This window comes from Gossypium hirsutum, chromosome D09 (assembly GCF_007990345.1).
Source record: "Gossypium hirsutum isolate 1008001.06 chromosome D09, Gossypium_hirsutum_v2.1, whole genome shotgun sequence".
In the NCBI taxonomy this organism is placed as follows: domain Eukaryota; kingdom Viridiplantae; phylum Streptophyta; class Magnoliopsida; order Malvales; family Malvaceae; genus Gossypium; species Gossypium hirsutum.
This window is the reverse complement of record NC_053445.1, coordinates 11,876,877-11,895,364: the sequence shown is the minus strand read 5'-3', so window position 1 is coordinate 11,895,364 and position 18,488 is coordinate 11,876,877. Positions and strand designations below refer to the sequence as shown.

At 33.2% G+C, this 18,488-nt stretch overlaps 1 protein-coding gene across 1 annotated transcript; it reads right to left on the bottom strand.

Annotated features, from left to right (window-relative positions):
* Positions 1-56: 56 nt before the first annotated feature.
* Positions 57-2,914, bottom strand: LOC107892178 (phosducin-like protein 3). Its single transcript, XM_016817187.2, has 4 exons — positions 1,861-2,914; positions 1,217-1,360; positions 605-810; positions 57-456 (listed from the first exon to the last, which is right to left on the bottom strand). Exons 1-4 carry the CDS (start codon positions 2,100-2,102, stop codon positions 302-304), a joined length of 747 nt encoding a protein of 248 aa, XP_016672676.1. The 5' UTR covers positions 2,103-2,914; the 3' UTR covers positions 57-301.
* Positions 2,915-18,488: the final 15,574 nt, after the last annotated feature.

Genomic DNA, 18,488 nt, shown 5'->3' with positions numbered 1-18,488 from the left:
AATATTTTATATTTAATCTCATATTTTAACTACATATATTAACAATAACACCAAAATTATACATCGAAACATAATATTTTACTCACTCCATTAATATACATCAAGATTAGTGAGCCCCAAAGGTAAAAGTGATAACACAAAATTCCATCAATGGATGTCAAACCATAGTAGAGGGTTATAATAATACTATATTGACACAACATCAAAATCACCAAAGAAAACTTCAAAACAAGAAGCAAGAAACCAGACATTAGAATTGTCTTTCCCAAACCCAACAGAACCTGAATGAATGTAGGAACATCTAATCACTTGAAGATCCTCCCTCATCGTCGTCTTCATGCTCCGTCACAACTTTCTCAATAAACTGCCTCCGAATTCCTTCAAGAACAGCTTGCTCACTCCCGCTTTGACCATCATTTAATACAGGATCCGATTTACACAGAACTAAGGCCACACCTATGTTTTCAGAGTGAATAAAAACTATGGTAAATAAAATCGATATCGAACCCCAAACATATACTAAGTCATCTCGTAATGGTGTGACTGCACGAACCAACTTGATTAAGTCTCAGGTTGACAAGAACACAAGATTACGATAGCATACCTTCCGGTGTGCATCTCCGGCCAAAACTATGCAAGCCAACATAATTTGCTTTCACTGCTCCATTGTGATACACCAAGAGAGTCGGAAGATTACGATCTGGATAGTTAGGAATGCATTCGGTAGATATTATCTTGACAAACTTCGTTGCAGGGTATTTAATTGCCAATTCATCCAAACACCGCAGAAGCAGCCCACACTCTGGGGATCTAATAAGATTACCAATAAAGCGAAAAATCAATCAATACAATGAGCATCCATGCCTATTTTTCAACAAGCACAAGCATCTTAAAATTCCTTGGTTCACAAGTCATATAGTTTTTATTCGAAGTACATCAATGACCACAAAAGAAACATCTATATAATATAGAACAGAGAAAAGAAAAATGGTAACTTTCGATTAGATCAAGTGGTACTAAAACGGATATTTATATAATTCACTTCCAATTAGAAGAAGGAAACATCAACTATTGTATTGTACCAAGCAAAAAAAGCCCATTCACGAACTCAGGAAAGAAACAATTGTTACTTAACACACAAAAAGAAACAAATTTGTCACAGTTTTGATGACTAAAACTTGTATAAGAAGCAAGCAATATTTCAAATGTAAAATACCCTTCTTTGTAGAGAAAGACAACCACCCAGACATCTTGAGGAGCTTGTGAAACTTCGCGCACAAAATCAGATCCTGAAATCTGCATCACCGATCCGTATTTTGAAACCTTAGCTGCTTCCTTCATCTCAGCTAGCCTCTTCTTTCTATCAAAAACAACACCAATTTTCCAATAAAATGCACAAACATTGATATCAATGGAAGCCTGTATCAATTGAATTCCGGTGCGAGTGCCGGTTTCGGGTGTATGTCCCACACGGATTTCTTAATGGTATTACTCCAACTTGAGTGTTAGTGTTAGATACAATGTCTCAAATATATTTTAATGTGTATTTGAAGGATCCATAGCTAATAAAAATCCAGTCACAAGGCAAAAGTTCCAACAATTTCGCAATCGTGAATTTGATGCAAAATGAAGAACAAAAAAGATATCACCAGAATTAATCCTAAAGCTATCATGCTTCAACGTGAAACTTCCCTTTCAGCTCATAAATCTAACAAATTTAACCAAATAATCTAAACCAATATTTTAATTCAATAAAAAAAATCACCTCTGAATCCAATTATCAAAATAATAACGTCTAAATCCTAAAACTGAAATCCGCAAAACAAATCCAATTAATTGAAGAAAAAATGTAAATGAAACCTGTATTCTTCAAGGAAGCGATCATCATCGAGATCATCTTCGAGTTCATCAAGTTCATCTTCAGTCTTGGCATCGACCCAAGACTTGTCCTTGGGGGCAGAATCCGGGTCGGGTGCGGGTTCGAAAGGAGGAGGCTTGAAAGCGGGTGGCTTTGGGGGTAAATTACCAAGCTTTCTTTGAATATCGTCCCATTGAGTGGAAGCACCTTCCACGTCTTTGTAAACGAAATGGTAATCCGCCATTGTTTTAAAGCTTTTTTCTCTATGTTTTCCCTTCTCAGATCCTTCTTTCTCTCTTTGGCTCTCTGCTTTTAAAGAACATAAAACGAAAAGGTGATATAATGGGGAAATTCTACAGAAAGCTAAAAAAAGCTTACCATAAGCTTCAAAAAGCAGGAGGCTTTAGATTCAAAAAAAAGAGAGGATAAAGCCTAAAATAAAAGCAAAACCGGGATTTACCGGTTATAGGTAATCAAATAAATTCACTAAAGCTAAAAAAAAAAAACATTTCTTCCCTAAGCCGTCGTTTCCCGTTCCTCGTCCAAACCAATTCCTGTCGGCCTTCCTTCCAACCCATTCCGGTCGACGCCACCGTCGTGTTTGCCGCTCTCCGACACCGGTCGAAGCCCGCTGCATCATCAATGCCGTAGATTTCATTTAAGGCAACGTTTTATGCCATCCCAGGCTTTCATCTTTTTCACTGCGGTTCTAACCGATCCCATTGGACATCGTTGTTGTGTCTTTCGCTTTCCGACGACTAACGAAGCCTAGTGCCGTAGGTTCCGATTGGTGCATTTTAGTCGTTCCTCTTCTTCCCCGTCTCTTTTGACAGCGGGTAATCTGTCAATTCCTTGTCTCTTTTCTTTTTCATTTTGAACTCCCATTTTGACAGTGGTTAAAGAATATATGATCTCTTTAAAACTCACCAAAAAATTGAAAGATAATTTATATTTTCAGATTGCTGTGTTGTTACTTATTAGTGTAATTAAATAAAATTGTTTGGAATGGATGAAATTATGATGGGTTTTCGGTGCTTTGAGCTTACAACTGAAATCAACTTGAGCATTCGATCCGAGCTATGAGATCTTAAATTCGTTCCCGGAGAAACTATAGCTGGTTACCATTCAATTCAACTATTAAGTTTAATACATATTCATCACATGATTTATAATCAGCTTACAAAAGTCTCTTTTGATAACTTAATGAGTTGGGGTTATGACCATGATAGATCCGTGTTGTGACATCATTGACATAGGCTCGGGGTTGCGACTTTAAATGCACAATGTGAAGGTAGATTCCTTCAACTCAACACGCAAAACATTGCATCCCATGTTGATGTTCAATTACACATCTCCATCCTTTAAAAGCTTTAAGCCATATATACAGATGTATCATTCCATAATCAAAACACTCCATTCACCATTTACAACCTTAAAATGGTTCAAACCTAGTTACATGTCATCTATTGCAATGTAAAGTATTGTACAAACATTGTTGGGCCGAAATTTTACGATCATACCTTCACATAGAATAAACAAACCATACACTGAACAATAAAACTTAGTGATTTTTTCATGATTTAAGTCAATATAACAATAACATTAATCAAATAAGTTAACATTTAGCCAAATCACATTCCATTTACGCCAAGAACTTCCATTAACATATAATGCATGGAAATAACAATTTTGTATAACAATTCATTTATCATTTGCATTAGAATTTATCATGTCATACCAGTCAACAATAAGGTACATATATTTTCATTTCATTTCATATCAATTTCTCATTCTTTAACTCATCTTATTCTCGAATCTATTGATTCGCTCTATTACCATATCAACCCTCCAGGCTTGTATAAATTCGTTCGTATGGTCTTTCACATTTTAAGTCATATTTTACATATATCTACATGTGTACCGGTTCATACTATCATTTCAATTCAATATCATTTATCGAGTTCATACTTTATACCCATATTAACCTGACTTGGATCTAGGACGGGTACATGCATTATCCAACCAACATACCAATTTGACATCCAGTAGTGTCTGATCGGAACGTCCAAAGTATATAAATTGTGCCTACCGCTTAAAGGTATAACCAAAGTAAAAGGTGTGTCCAGCACTCATTGGAACGTTTGAAGTAACATGCGTCCAACGCTCATTGACATATAGTCAAAGTATAACCCGTGCACAATCTAACCCTATAGCATACCAACTATGTTCGACTCTGCTTATAGTTAATAGAGTACCGATGATCCAATTTCATTTTATAATCAATTCACATATCAATTCATATTCAATATCATAATCTTTTTTCAATTTATCATCACTCATATATGTCTAATATCATAAAGCATGTTCATTCCATATTCATATATCATATCATGTAGCAATTATATCATACTATTTTTTACTTAATATCATAAAGCATGGCTCATTCCATATTCATATAATCTCATGACAGTTTTCAATTTATTCAATTAATTCCTAATATTTCAAAATTATCTAACAAGCTTAATTAGCTTTACAATTTAGTCTTTATCATGATTAAGCTTATTAACTATCAAATTAAGGTCTAATTCATCAATTTCTCTATAATGATAACTTGCTAAAAACTTAACAATAAAATAAATTGATACACAAGCTAGCTAAATCAAGCTCCCATTATCATAAATCTATAAAAAAATTGATGAAAATAGTTTGATTACCTTGGTAATTTTGGTATGACCGAATGAATGAACAACTTTGAAGTTTTCTCTTCTTTTCTTTCTATGGATGATGGGAAGAAAGATGAGAATCTCACTATATTCCTATTTATATTTAGTTTAAACTTTAATTAAGCTTACTTAATTAGTTTAATTAAGTTATTATTATACTTAATCAACCATTAATTAAACAAAGTGGAAATCAATATTATCAGCCACTAATTCCTGATGGACAATGGTTAAATAACTATTTTGGTTCTTTAGATAATTGCTATCTAGATTCTCAAGCCTTTTTTAAATTAAAACTCAATAGCGATTAGACTTCTACAATTTAGTCTCTAAAATTTAATTAACTAATTTTCTCGGTTAAATTTCTTAATCGAGCTTTAATATATTTTCATAATAACTTAATCTCTGGATTTGGTTTACAAAAACGAGATTCTAAAACTGTATTTTTTGATACCATGAAAAATCAGATCGTTTTACAACGATTGTTTGGGAGTTGGAATCTTTAGTGATTGACAGAATAAGCTTTATAGGTTTTATATTAGTTAAATAATTATTCAAAATGTAAGTCTTTGCTCCATTCCATTGATAATTCATCGCCATTTAACAGCTCGCCTTTCTTTAGTAGTTGAATTTTGCTTTTTTCACATCTCCTCTTATTTGGTTGTATGAAATTATTACAACTTTAGAGTTGAGGGCATTAAGGAGTACATTGCATTTTTATGTAAAAAGGTTTAAAACCACAAATTCTATTCTAGCATATGCACTGGTTTTCTTTAATGATTACGATGCACTATAGGGCGATGCATGTTTAACTTTTTTATAGTAAACGCATGAATGCTTGCATGGGAATCGACATTAGAGCATTAGTGATTTAATGATGTCATATTGGGTAATGAAATTACATATATTATTGATGGAATTAATTGTGTTTCTGCATTGTTTAGGGCACGTGGCCATATGTGTTGATGATAAAATGTCATCTGGATGGGCAGAATTCCATCTAGATGACTTGTGAACTATTTTGGAGGTATATATTCTCATATGTAGCTTTGTTTTTTTGGTATTTATACTATATTTTTCGACGTAATTAGTATAGATTTTAATCAGCCGAGTGATATCAATAACGGTTCTAATAGCAAGTAGGTTGCAGAAGAAATCAATGAAGCCACTATCCCCCCTAAATTATTTGGTTTTCTATTTTCATATAATAAGGAGCAAATTCGGTTAATGTAAACACAAAATGCTTAACGTTTTAGAAAAAGTAGTAGGGTTTATTATGTGCTCCGTTTATGCAGTGCAAGTGTCCGAGAGCGAAACAACAGCGAGATAACTGATGAGAAAGGGAAATTTGAATTAGAGGTTAGTTGAGAGGTTGAGAAATGACTTATTGAAGATTTTGTTATAGGAACATTGGTGTTATTTTGAGCTAGGAGCGTCCAAAGGTGGCCTTACAACGCTCAAAACTATTGAATTCGGAGAAGAAGCCTTTCAAAAGTACTACCATGGAGAAAGAAGAGTTGGAAGTAGAAGGCCAAGATGAAAAGTATAAGGTATAATCTCATGTGCTTAATTTTAAAAAGTAAGTTATTGTATGATACAAGCAAACATATTGACAATAAATGTTTTTTTTTTGTAAGGCATGCTTACTCTTTGTAGTTCTCGAAGTACGATCAAGTTGTTCAAGGATTTGAAGGATACGAAGATAGAGAACATCCTTCGTGCTCTTGGTATGGAATCATCGATTCAATTGACTTCGTGGTCAATGAAGAGGGAGGTCCTGAGCTACTTGATCAAAAAGTTTGATCCAACAAGCTGCTCTATCAAAGTTCAAGGTAATACCATTCCTTGGTATGGATATGAGAGCTATGAATTTCCCCCTCGCATTAGTGTTTGGGGGAATGACAAGGTTAAGAAATTGTTATCCAGGAAGAACTAGATTCAAATAAGAAGGTAGTTATGTTATATATAATAAATTGTACATACTTTTGTTTATGAATTACATAGGACCGAGGATGATGCTATGCGAAAGCCTTTGGAAGAATCTCCGATGCCTGAATACCTTGTTGAAATGAAGGTAGATATCCATATCTGTGTATATTGTAATTTGGTTTAAGTTTTCAATTAGTTTTATTGACAAGTTATATAGATTTTAAGGAGAAATTATTCCATGGACCCTTCCCATCACCTCATATATGGTCTTAGCCAATTATTTTATGCCACATCAACAACTTTTTCCAACTCAAATTAAAAGGATTAAAACAACTTTCATGTAAAATTTAATTTTGTTCAATTTCTTCTCTATATTTTTTTTGACGTGAACTTTTTCCTTCCTCTCACCGTCTTTCATTGTTAGAAGAAAAAAATTTAGGGTTGTTAGAATTGAGTAACCCAAATCCTTATTAAAATAAAATATAGTGGTAAAATAAAATAAAAGTAAAATTCATATAGAACTATACTTATTTTATTTTATTTTAGAATAAGGTTTTTCAACCTTATTACACTCCATCTATTTGATATTTATTAGAATATGGTGTTTCAACCTTACTACACTCCTTCTATTAGAATATGGTTTTACAAGCCTATAAATAGACATAGTCTACTCTTATTGTAATTATTCGAATTCGACTTAGTGAATTATCTTTTCATCTGCCCATGGTTTTTTCCTGAAAGGGTTTTTTTCACGTAAAATCTGTGTGTTCTTTATTTTTCTTTCTCTTTTCTTTGCGATAAATTGTCATTATCGACGTTCTATTTTTATACAAATTGGTATCAGAGCTTTCGAGTTGTTCATCTTAATCACGGTAATGGCGTCTTTGAAGTATGAAATTTCACTGTTGGATCGCAATACCAGATTCGCGTTGTGGCAAATAAAGATGTAAACAGTTCTTGCGCAGATGGACTTAGATGACGCCCTGCTGGGGATAGATAAGATGCCTTTGACATTAAAGGAGGAAGAGAAGAGGTGTAAAGATCGAAAGGTGTTAACACAATTACATCTGCATTTGTCTAATAGAATTTTGCAAGATGTGATGAAAGAGAAGACTGCCGCTACATTATGGAAAAGGCTAGAACAAATATGTATGTCAAAAACTTTAACCAGTAAGCTGCGCATGAAACAACATCTTTATGCTCATTGTTTGGAGGAAGGTGCGTCTGTGCACGAACATTTAACAGTGTTTAAAGAAATTCTCTCAAACTTGGAACTTCTGCAAGAAGAAAGGACACATTAAATCTGAGTGCTATAAGCTGCAGAACAATATCAAAAGAGAGGCTGCGAATCAAAAGGGAAAACAACCAGCAAAATCTGATGAAGCTAATGTTGTAGAAGACTACAGCGATTGTGAACTTTTAGTCGCTTCTATCAACAATTTTAAAGTGAGCGAGGAGTGGATCCTTGATTTAGGGTACACCTTCCACATGAGTCTCAATTGGGATTGGTTTACAACTTGCAAAATAGTGTTTGAAGGTGTAGTTTTGATGGAAAATAATGTTTCGTGTAAAATCGCAGGTGTTGGAACGATTAAAGTTAAGATATTTGATGGAGTTGTCAGAACACTTAGTGACGTGCGACATGTTCCAGAATTGAAACGAAATTTAATTTCGTTGAGTACTCTTGATTCAAAAGGTTACAAATACACAGCTGAAAGTGGGGTTTTGAAGATTTCCAAAGGTTTTCTCGTTGTGATGAAAGGGTAAAGCAAGACTGTCAAGTTATATGTTTTGCAGGGTTTTACTATTACTGGTGATGCAACTGTTGCTTCCTATTCCTTCTTAGATGATGATTTTACTAGACTTTGGCATATGCGCCTAGGGCATATGAGTGAGAATGGCATGACAGAATTGAGCAAAAGAAGACTTCTTGATAGGTAAGGAATTTACAAATTGAAGTTTTGTGAGCACTGCGTTTTTAGGAAGCAAAAGAGAGTTCGATTCACCAGAGGAATCCATAAAATGAAGGGAACATAGGAGTATATTTATTCTAATCTGTGGGGGCCATCTAGAGTTCCTTCGAGAGGTGGAACTAATTATATGCTAACACTTATTGATGATTTTTCTAGAAAAGTTTAGGCTTTTTCCTGAAGTAGAAAAGTGACGTGTTTTTTACATTTAAGTCTTGGAAAACTATGATTGAAAAACAAACAGGAAAACAAATAAAACACCTCGGCATAGACAATGGCTTAGAGTTCTATTCTGATGAGTTTAATGAATTGTGCAAGTCAGAAGGGATCATGAGATTCTACTTTCTTCATTATGTTCAAAAGGAAGGAGAAGTGCAATTGGTTTATTGCAATACATAAAATCAATATGCTGACATTTTCATAAAAGCATTTCCTAAAGCTAGATTTGAGTTCTTAAGAAAAAAGCATGGAATTTGCAACTCCAACATCAATAAGTGTTAACTTTATGATTTTTGAAGCTCCATTAGTTATAATTTGTCATAGTCTTTAGGCAAATATCAACCCTTATTTTTAGGCAAATAAAGTAGTCAAAAAAAAATTTTAGATTATGATTTAGTAGCAGTTTTTTCTGCATTTTGAATTCAAAAACTTGTTGTATAAATAGATGCCTTGGAAATTCAATAAATGAAATGATTTCAACAAGTTCTTTAAAAATACTTTCAGTTCTAGTTTACCAACAGTACACTGGTATATGTGTGTGATCAACATGTTCAAAAAGAAAGCACATGTGTTGGGTAGCATGGCAAGAGGAAGTAATAATGTTAGAAGAGTAACCGATGAAAAACATTTGGTATTGTTTATTTTGAATCTATTTATTCTTCCTTTTGTTTGTTTTATTTAACTTTATTTAACATAATTCTACTTACTATTAACTTAAAACAATTCACTTCTTATGCTAAATTGTGGGAGAATGAAAATTTTGCATCATATGTTAGCCAACCAATGGTGTTGTTTGAGAAGCTTAATGTCGTTGCAATGAATGCAGAACAATAAAAAAATGGGTTAGTTTAGTTCATACATTAATGTAGTAGGAGAAATGTTCAAGAATATTATGCCATTTGGATGGAAGAATCAACCATCTAGATGAGTTCCAATATGTTTTGGTTTATTAAATAAATGTTTCTTGTAATGTCGTCTAGATGGCAGAATCAGCTACCTAGATGGGTTCCAATTTATTTTGGTTAGGTAAATAAATTTATCTTGTAATACTATCTGGATGGTAGAATAAACCATCTAGATGGCGTCCAATATAATTCTATTTATTAAATAATTGTGTCATGTAATGCCATCGAATGGTAAGCAAACTCATCTTGATGGGTTACAAGCTCCTTGACAGAGATTCAAAATAAACTGGAACATGTACACGATAAAGTAAATTCATCTGAAATTTTTCCCATCCATTGAACATTAACTTTCTCATCTCGTTGACGGAGATGATTGCAGTTTGTACACGATAAAGTTTATGATGTATCTACCTCATAGTCCAATCAAAGATGTAGTAAATTACGACTAATCTAAAGTGATATGAATGATACTAAAGTTGTCAATTTTCATTAATTCATCTTATCATGTTTAAACTTGTAGAGTGTCATAGCTAAGGAGACTTTCTTTGCGGCTATTGAAAAGCATCAAATAACTCGTGTATCACCAAAACCTAAGCGCAACCATCATGATGTGGTCAAATACCAAATATTTCCTGGGAAAAAAAATTATGAGGATTATTATACATGTAAAAAATTGGTTGAACATGTTATTTTTTTGCATATGGTGAGGGAGTCTATCTTTGTGACTTTATAAAAGATCAGAGAACTCTTATATATTTGAAATCGAAGTGCATTCTTCTACCGAGTGGTAAAATACCAAATATTTTAGGGTTTTTCAAGTAAATGAAAATTCATATACATGCTAGAAAATTAGGAACATGTATATATTTTGTATATCAAAAAGTAGTGATGTAAAACAAAATTAAAATCTAGAGAGAATTTTTGACTATATATTCAATCCTAACCACTAAACCAAACAACTAATTCCAAAATCTCATTGTCAAACGTAAAATATTGAGTTAGATAAATGAAATGTTTAGATAAATGAAATGGAGTTTACCTATTATCCACATGTTATGCAACTGTAGCAACGTTTGCAATGCTTCATCACTCGAAAGCTTAATAAACGAAAACAAAATTGTTAGCAAGTAAAAATCATCATCGAAAGGCTACTAAAGGAAAATCGATATGGTATGAAATTAATATCATCAAAGAATAATTGATTCTTACATTGTACTGTCTAGTAGAAGTAAATTAATCATTTCCTAAATATGACATTTCATTGCCTAAATTTGTTGAATTGAACTCATGTGTCGAGGTAGAGATTCCATTCTTCAACGTTAGACAAGTCATTGTATTATGTCCTATCATTTTGTAGTAACTGCATTTTTGAGTTGGGGATGCCTTTTGTTTTTTCGAGACTTGTCTACCCTTCCTTTTTTTCCTTGTAGGGTCCTTTACTTTATTCGCACTTGTCTTGTCAAAGATGGGATCTTGCAATTGACACATTTCCTCTATTGTAACTGTGAGTCTATTTATTTCATCTCGTATGACTTTGAAAGACTCATTTATCTAGGATGTTATGTAACACATTTTATTAGAGCTCTAGCTTAGCGAAGCGAAATGAGTCAATGGCATAGTTTCTTAAGAGACATCAACATTAAAAATGGTGGAGGACCTAAATTTTCATTTTTTGTCCATTGGTGCAATATCAATGAATTTAGTATACAAGACAAATCTTCAAGCTTCATGACATGAATCTTATGCCTACAAGGAAATCCGATTGTTTCATATTTCTAGCACGAGCAATGAAGTGTAACGGCAACAACGTTTAAAACTACTTGTATCCTTCGATTTGGTGGCCTATACTTCCCTAATGAGTAGATTTGTTTACTCCCATATTCAATAACTAGTTCTCATTGATGATACAATGTCTCTTGTTGCAGTTCCTATTGGAAAATAGAGAATGATTGCCTCGTGTAAACCTCTACTACATGCCTTTCAATGACAACTTTCTTAAATGACATGGAGTTGTCTATGTACTTAAGTAATTAGCCTGGACCTCCTTAATTCGTAGTTTACTAATGGGTTGGTCTATCACTTAAATAAAGTCGTAATATGTCTTCATGGACTTTAGATGTATGGTGAGAGAAGCATTGAAAGACTCACACCTTTGTGTTGATCTTAAGGTGCTAACAAAGTGACCTGTAATATATGCCTAAGTCCATAACTCTAGATTCCTATCCTTCTCTAGAACCCATGAATGATCATCAATGTTAAATTGTTTTACCATTGCAACTCACTCTTTGTCAAATTCATGTGGTGTCTAACATGAATTCATGCAGCTGAAGAATACTTAGCGAACATCATATTAATAATGTTAGCTTATGAGTTTTTTTCCATGTGCCATGTACACAGTCTATGCCTAACATTGTGCAAAGTTATGTTGATTGCTCCGAGCATTACTCTATCCCCATATGTGACGATTGTTATGAGGTACTTATTATGCATGACATCTAGAAAGGTGTGGAGAACCCGTTGAAATATATCAACCGTCTCGTCCTCAAGAATGTCAATACACACTATAGGCATTAGATGTCTTATGTGAAAATAGAACGTCGATAATGGCAATGTATCGCAAAGAAAAGAAAGAAAAATAGAATACACGAAATTTTACGTGGAAACCCTTTCAGGAAAAAACCACGGGCAAAGGAGAAGAAAATTCACCATGTCAAATTCGAATAATACAAAAGGAGAGACGATTACATTTATTTATAGGTTTAAATTATTCTAATCAAAGTCAAATAGAAGTAACGTAGAAAGATTAAAACACCTTATTCTAATCAACATCAAATAGAGGAAGTAGACTTCTATACAGATTTCACTTGTGCAACTTGTATTGTACCGCGGGGCTGCTAGTCCAGTATTTTGCTTCTTGGGGATCTATGATGGGTTACGGCCTTCGCCCTTGTAGATCCCCCTATTCTTGCCACTTGTATTTTATTTTTAATAGTAATTTGGGTTACATAACTCTAACACCTTCCATTAGTATTCTTATTATAAGTGGTGTCGAAGTTAATGACATTACCAAAGAATGTGTAGCCCGAACGAGAGGTTGCATTGTCCTAAAAAAATTGTGCAGGTGCATTTCATCATCGTTACTGTAGTTCATGTAAAAATAAAAAATCACATTCTATCCTAACTTTAAAGTATGACATGATTGCATCCACATCACCTTTTGCTATTTCATTCTGCTCGATTGCGTGGAGGGTATTGTACAAATATTTGAAAATGAATCTAACATTCTAGTACCCACTTGACTGACGAACAAAGTAATTCATGATTTGAGAAGTTCAGATACCTACATCTTTCTTCAACTTTGCTTGGGCTAAATCCAATTTCGTAATCGATCGATAAGATCAAAGAAATTGTCTCCCCCTTGGTTCACACAGTTTGTGGTTATGTCTAAAAGACAATATGTGATAACCCATTTTCCTCCATCTTGAATATTAACTCACACAAAAGCTCTGCATCCAGTTTTACTTAGAGGTCTAGGGCTTCGTTGTTGGTCATGTTCTTGGACACTATTAATCCTAAACCTTTTCTTTGAATAACAAAATTGTTGGCCGATAAGAGATCCATTCCCATTAGTACGTATACTAGCACGATGAGTACTAAAATAAATTTAAGATGCATATGAATTATAGAAAGCCCATGCTTCATCAAGGGAGTCAAAAGTCATACTGGTAAAGTTATCTACGGTTAATCCACCCGGTTTATTGTTTCAGATTATTTTTGTGCCAAACATCATGTTATATCTCAACTCAACATATGTCTGCTATGAGCTTTGAAAAAAAAAAGCTTATGATAGGCTTTTATGCTATTTTTTCTGTTATGTTTTTCTGTATCAACTTTTTCAATTTTATTATTTATTACCATCAAGCCTGTAAGATGTCTTGTTATTATTTACTCACAGTGTAGATGACATCAATGAAAAGGAATAAGGTATCTAGTGAATCTCATTCGAATGTAGCCAAAGAAAAGCTTGAGAAACTCTTACATTAAGGTGTTATTTCTGATGTTGGTCTCTCGTTGGATATAAAATATGCAAAAGATATGGCAAAATATAATCATTTAGTTGAGTACACAATAAATATTGAAAGGAAAGGATAGAAAACATTTTATGGGACTCTTTCTGATTATTCTCATCCAATTGTATGCGAGTTTTATGCAAATCTTCCTAATGTTGCTGGCAATATATGTGTTGTAAGAGGGAAGAATGTAGCATTCAATCTAGAAACTATTAATAATTACTATGAAATTCTTATGGTTAAGAAATGTGTTTACATTGAGTTCATAAATTATGATCTGAATCTGAAAAATAGATCGTCGATAATTGCTAATAATCGAAAAGAGAAGAAGAACACGCAAAATTTTACGTGGAAACCCTTTTGGAAAAAACCACAGGCAGAGGAGAAGATAATTCACTATGATGAATTTGAAAAATATAAGAGGAGAGACGACTATATCTATTTATAGGTTTGTAAAACCATATTCTAATCAAAGTCAAATGGAAGTAATACAGTAAGGTTAAAACACATTATTCTAATCAACATCAAATAGAATAACTAAACTTTTATATGGATGCCAGTTATAAATCCCCCTATCTTGCCACTTATATTTTATTTTCATAAGAATTTGGGTCACACAATTCTAATAATCTCTACCTTGACACGAATTCTCAACGAACAAGTTCTTCATCACGAACTCTCAACGAACAAGCTCTCCACCTTTTTCAGGAAAACCCTTAGGGGTTTATCTTCAACAATAAACACCAACCAAGTCTAAACAATACTCAAACTTGGATATAGGAAGTGACTTAGTCATCATATCTGTAAGATTATCATCATAAGTACTAATTTTGCTCATAACAATATCACCAGGAGCAATAATATCACGAACAAAATGATACCGAACATCAATATGTTTTGTTCTCTCATAAAACATTTGGTCGTCCACAAAGAAGATGGCACTCTAACTGTCACAAAATACTATACTGATTTGAAGGTCTTTATTGAGTGTACTAAAGAGCCCCTTTAACCAAATAGCTTTTTTATAAGCTTTAGTAACGCTATATACTCAGCTTCAGTGGTAGACAAAGTGATTGTAGTTTGCAAAATGACTTTCCAATTGATTGCACAACCCTCAATTGTAAAGGCATAACCTGTGAGATATCTTCTTCTATCAAGGTCTCCAGCAAAACCAACATCTACATACCCAAAGACTCCATCTCTAGTTCTTCCAAACTGTAAGCAAACATCAGTAGTACCTCGTAAGTATCTCAAAATCCATTGAACTATTTTCTAGTGTTCTTTACCAGGATTCACCATGTATCTGCTAACTGCACTGATTGTATATGATAAATCTAGACGTGAACAAACCATAGCATACATAAGAGATCCCACTGCACTAGAATATGAAACATGTGACATGTACTCAATATCATCAACTGATTGTGGAGATAAATTCGATGAAAGTCTAAAATGGGTTTCTGAATGAGTACTAACAGGCTTAGCATTCTACATATTGAACCTGCAAAGAAATTTCTCAATGTACCCTTTTTGACTTAGGTACAATTTACTTGCTTTTCTATCTCTAAGAATCTCCATATTAAGTATCTTCTTTGCTGGTCTCAAATGTTTCATCTCAAATTCTTCACTAAGCTCGACTTTGACCTTTCTTATCTCTCATTTATCTTTTGCTGCTATTAACATGTCATCAACATAGAGGAGTAGATACACAAAACAACCATCACTGTTTTTCTTAAAATAAACACAACTGTCAAAGCTACTTCTTTTGAAATCATGAGAAGTCATAAAGGAACCAAACCTCTTGTACCACTGTCTCAGAGATTGTTTCAAACTGTAAAGGGACTTTTCAGCAAGCAAACATAGTCCTCTTTTTCTGAGACTATAAATCTCTCTAGTTGTTGCATGTAAATATCATTTTCAAGTTCTTCATGCAAAAATGCAGTTTTTACATCTAACTGCTCAAGCTCCAAATCATGCATGGTCGCAATACCAAGCAAAGCTCGAATCAAACTATGCTTCACAACAACAGATAGAGGTGAGCATTCGATCGAATCGAATCAAAAAATTTTGAGTTAATCGAGTTTTTGAATCTCATTTTATCATCCTAACTTTATTTGAAGTTTTCTCGAATCGAGTCGAGTGAGATGGAATTTGAATCGAATCAAATCGAATACATTTGTTCGAGTTAAATTTTAAAAAAATAATTTTGGGTTCTTGTAACCACTGTCACCCATCGTAATAAAATTTGTCCACCTTAATCAAATTTTTTATTAACTTTCATCACCTCATAATTTATTTATTAATTTTTTAAATATTGGTTAGCTTCTCTACTTGCTTAGTTGTTTCAGTTATCTTCAGATTCTTGCCACTATGTATTTTGGAATTAAAAAATATATTAAATGTAAAAATATAATTTTTTTAATAAAAGTTATTTTAAAAATAAAATGTGAAATTGATACCAATATAAAATTTTAACACGAATATTTTACGGCATAATTAATAATTCAATTTTAATATAAATATTCAATATGACTAAAAAAATTCTATAATATAAATAATATAAAATGTGAAATTTAATTTAATAATATAAATAGTAGATATAAATAAAATTATTACTATTTATGTTTAGTGATTTTTTTTGGATAATTTTGATTTTTTATTTGAGAGTAAAGGGTGAGAAGTAAAATTTTAGGGGGAAAATAAAAAGTTTTGGGGAATAAACGTTTGAGGAAAAGTAAATAGGGGGAGCAAAATTTTGGAGGGAAAATATTAAAAAAAATTGGAGGGGGGAGGGTTTGGGGTAGATGGGAGGTGGGATGGGAAGGGAATAAAAGTTTTAGGGGAAAAGTGGGAGGGAGTAAAAATTTTGGGGGAAAATAAAAGTTTTTGAGGGTTTTTGGGAGTAAATTTTTGCGAAAAAGTAAATGGAAGAGTAAAGTTTTGGTGAGAAATGGATTTTGGGTAGATTGGGGGGTTGGGAGGGGAGGGGAGGGGAGGGGAGTAAAAGTTTTGGGGGGAAAATGGAAGGAGTAAAAGTTTTGAGGGAAAAGTAAAAAGGTTTGAGAGTTTGGGGTAAAAATATAAAATTTTATAGTTTGATATTCGAATTATTCGAATTATTTGAGTTATTCGAATTCGAAAACTCAACTCGATTTGAACTCGAAATTTAAAAAAAAATTTGAGTTGATTCGAATAACTCGATTAACTCGAATAACTCGACTCAAAATTTGAATTTTTTTTCGATTTTTTCGAGTCGAATCGAATTTTGCTCTCCCCTAACAACAGAGAACATATCTGGGAAGTCCACACCTGGAATTTTACTGTAACCCTTTGCAACAAGCCTTGCTTTATATCTGGGTTCTTCCACTCCTAGAGTCCCTTCTTTCCTTTTAAACACCCATTTACAACAAACAACATTTTTTCCTTTAGGAAGCTTCACAAGATCCTATGTTCTGTTTTTGTGGAGTGATTCCATCTCCTATTGCATAGAAATCATCCACTTTTCTGAGTATTCACAGCTAACTGCCTCAGAATAAGTAGATGGCTCTTAGTTCGCATTTATATCTTCAGTCACATTTAAAGCATAAGAAACTAGATCAGCCTCGGCATAACTCTTTGGAGGTTTAATCTCTCTTCTAATTTTTTTTGGTGATAGAGTATTATGGTGAAGAAACAACTCTATTCTGACTTTCTGTACTGGCTTGAGGAGTCGACTTTATTGTAGATTCTAAATTAATCTGATGCTCTACATGCTTTTTTTTGTTCTTTATTGGAAGAGTCTTTAAGAGATAAGTTAGGTAGCATAACAGTTTCATAAAAAATAACATCTCTGCTAATCACAAATTTTCTATTTTTAGGACACCATAACTTATACCCTTTTACACCAGCTTTATAACTAAGAAAAACACATTTAATGGATCTCGATTCCAATTTTCCATTATCAACATGAGCATACGCAGGACACCCAAAAATATTTAAATTAGAATAATCAGTAGGATTATCAGACCATACCTCTTGTGGAGTCTTTTTGTTAATGACAATAGATGGAGATCGATTGATAAAAAAACATGCAGTAAAGACCGCTTCGGCCCAAAATGACTTCGATAAGTTGACATTTGACAACATAAATTGAACATTCTCCATGATCATTCTATTCATTCATTCTGCAATGTCATTTTGCTGAGGAGTATGACGAACTGTCAAGTGTCTCACTATCCCTTCTGACTTACAAAGTTCCTTAAATTCATCATAACAAAACTTTAAGTCATTGTCTGTACGGAAGTGTTTTATTTGTTTTCCTGTATGTTTTTCAATCATAGTTTTCCAATACTTAAATGTGAAAAACACATCACTTTTCTTCTTCAAGAGAAACAACCAAACTTTTCTAGAAATATCACTAATAATTGTTAGCATGTAATTAGCTCTACCTCTCAAAGGCACTCTGGATATCCCCCACAGATCAGAATAAATATACTCCAACGTTCCCTTCGTGTTATGGATTTCTTTGGTGAATCAAACTCTTTTTTTCTTCCCAAAAACACAATGCTCACAGAACTTCAATTCCTTACCCATCAAGAAGTCATCTTTTGCTTAATTCTTTCACACCATTCTTACTCATATGCCCTAGACACATATGCCAAAGTCTAGTAACATCATCAGCTAACAAGGACGAGGAAGTGGCAGTTGCATCACTAGTAATAGTAGAACCCTGTAAAACATATAACTTGGCAGTATTTCTCTGCCCTTTTATCATAACAAGGGAACTTTTGAAAATCTTCAAAACCCTACTTTCAGCTGTGTATTTCTACCCTTTTGAA

What these genes read in the sequence shown, in the direction of transcription:
- LOC107892178 (XM_016817187.2), bottom strand. Translation starts at nt 2,102, where the DNA reads ATGGCGGATTACCATTTCGTTTACAAAGACGTGGAAGGTGCTTCCACT. An exon ending in GTCTTTCTCTACAAAGAAGG is followed by an intron (nt 811 to 1,216) that starts GTATTTTACATT and finishes TAATCTTATTAG; the next exon opens with ATCCCCAGAGTGTGGGCTGC. An exon ending in CCGGAGATGCACACCGGAAG is followed by an intron (nt 457 to 604) that starts GTATGCTATCGT and finishes CTGAAAACATAG; the next exon opens with GTGTGGCCTTAGTTCTGTGT.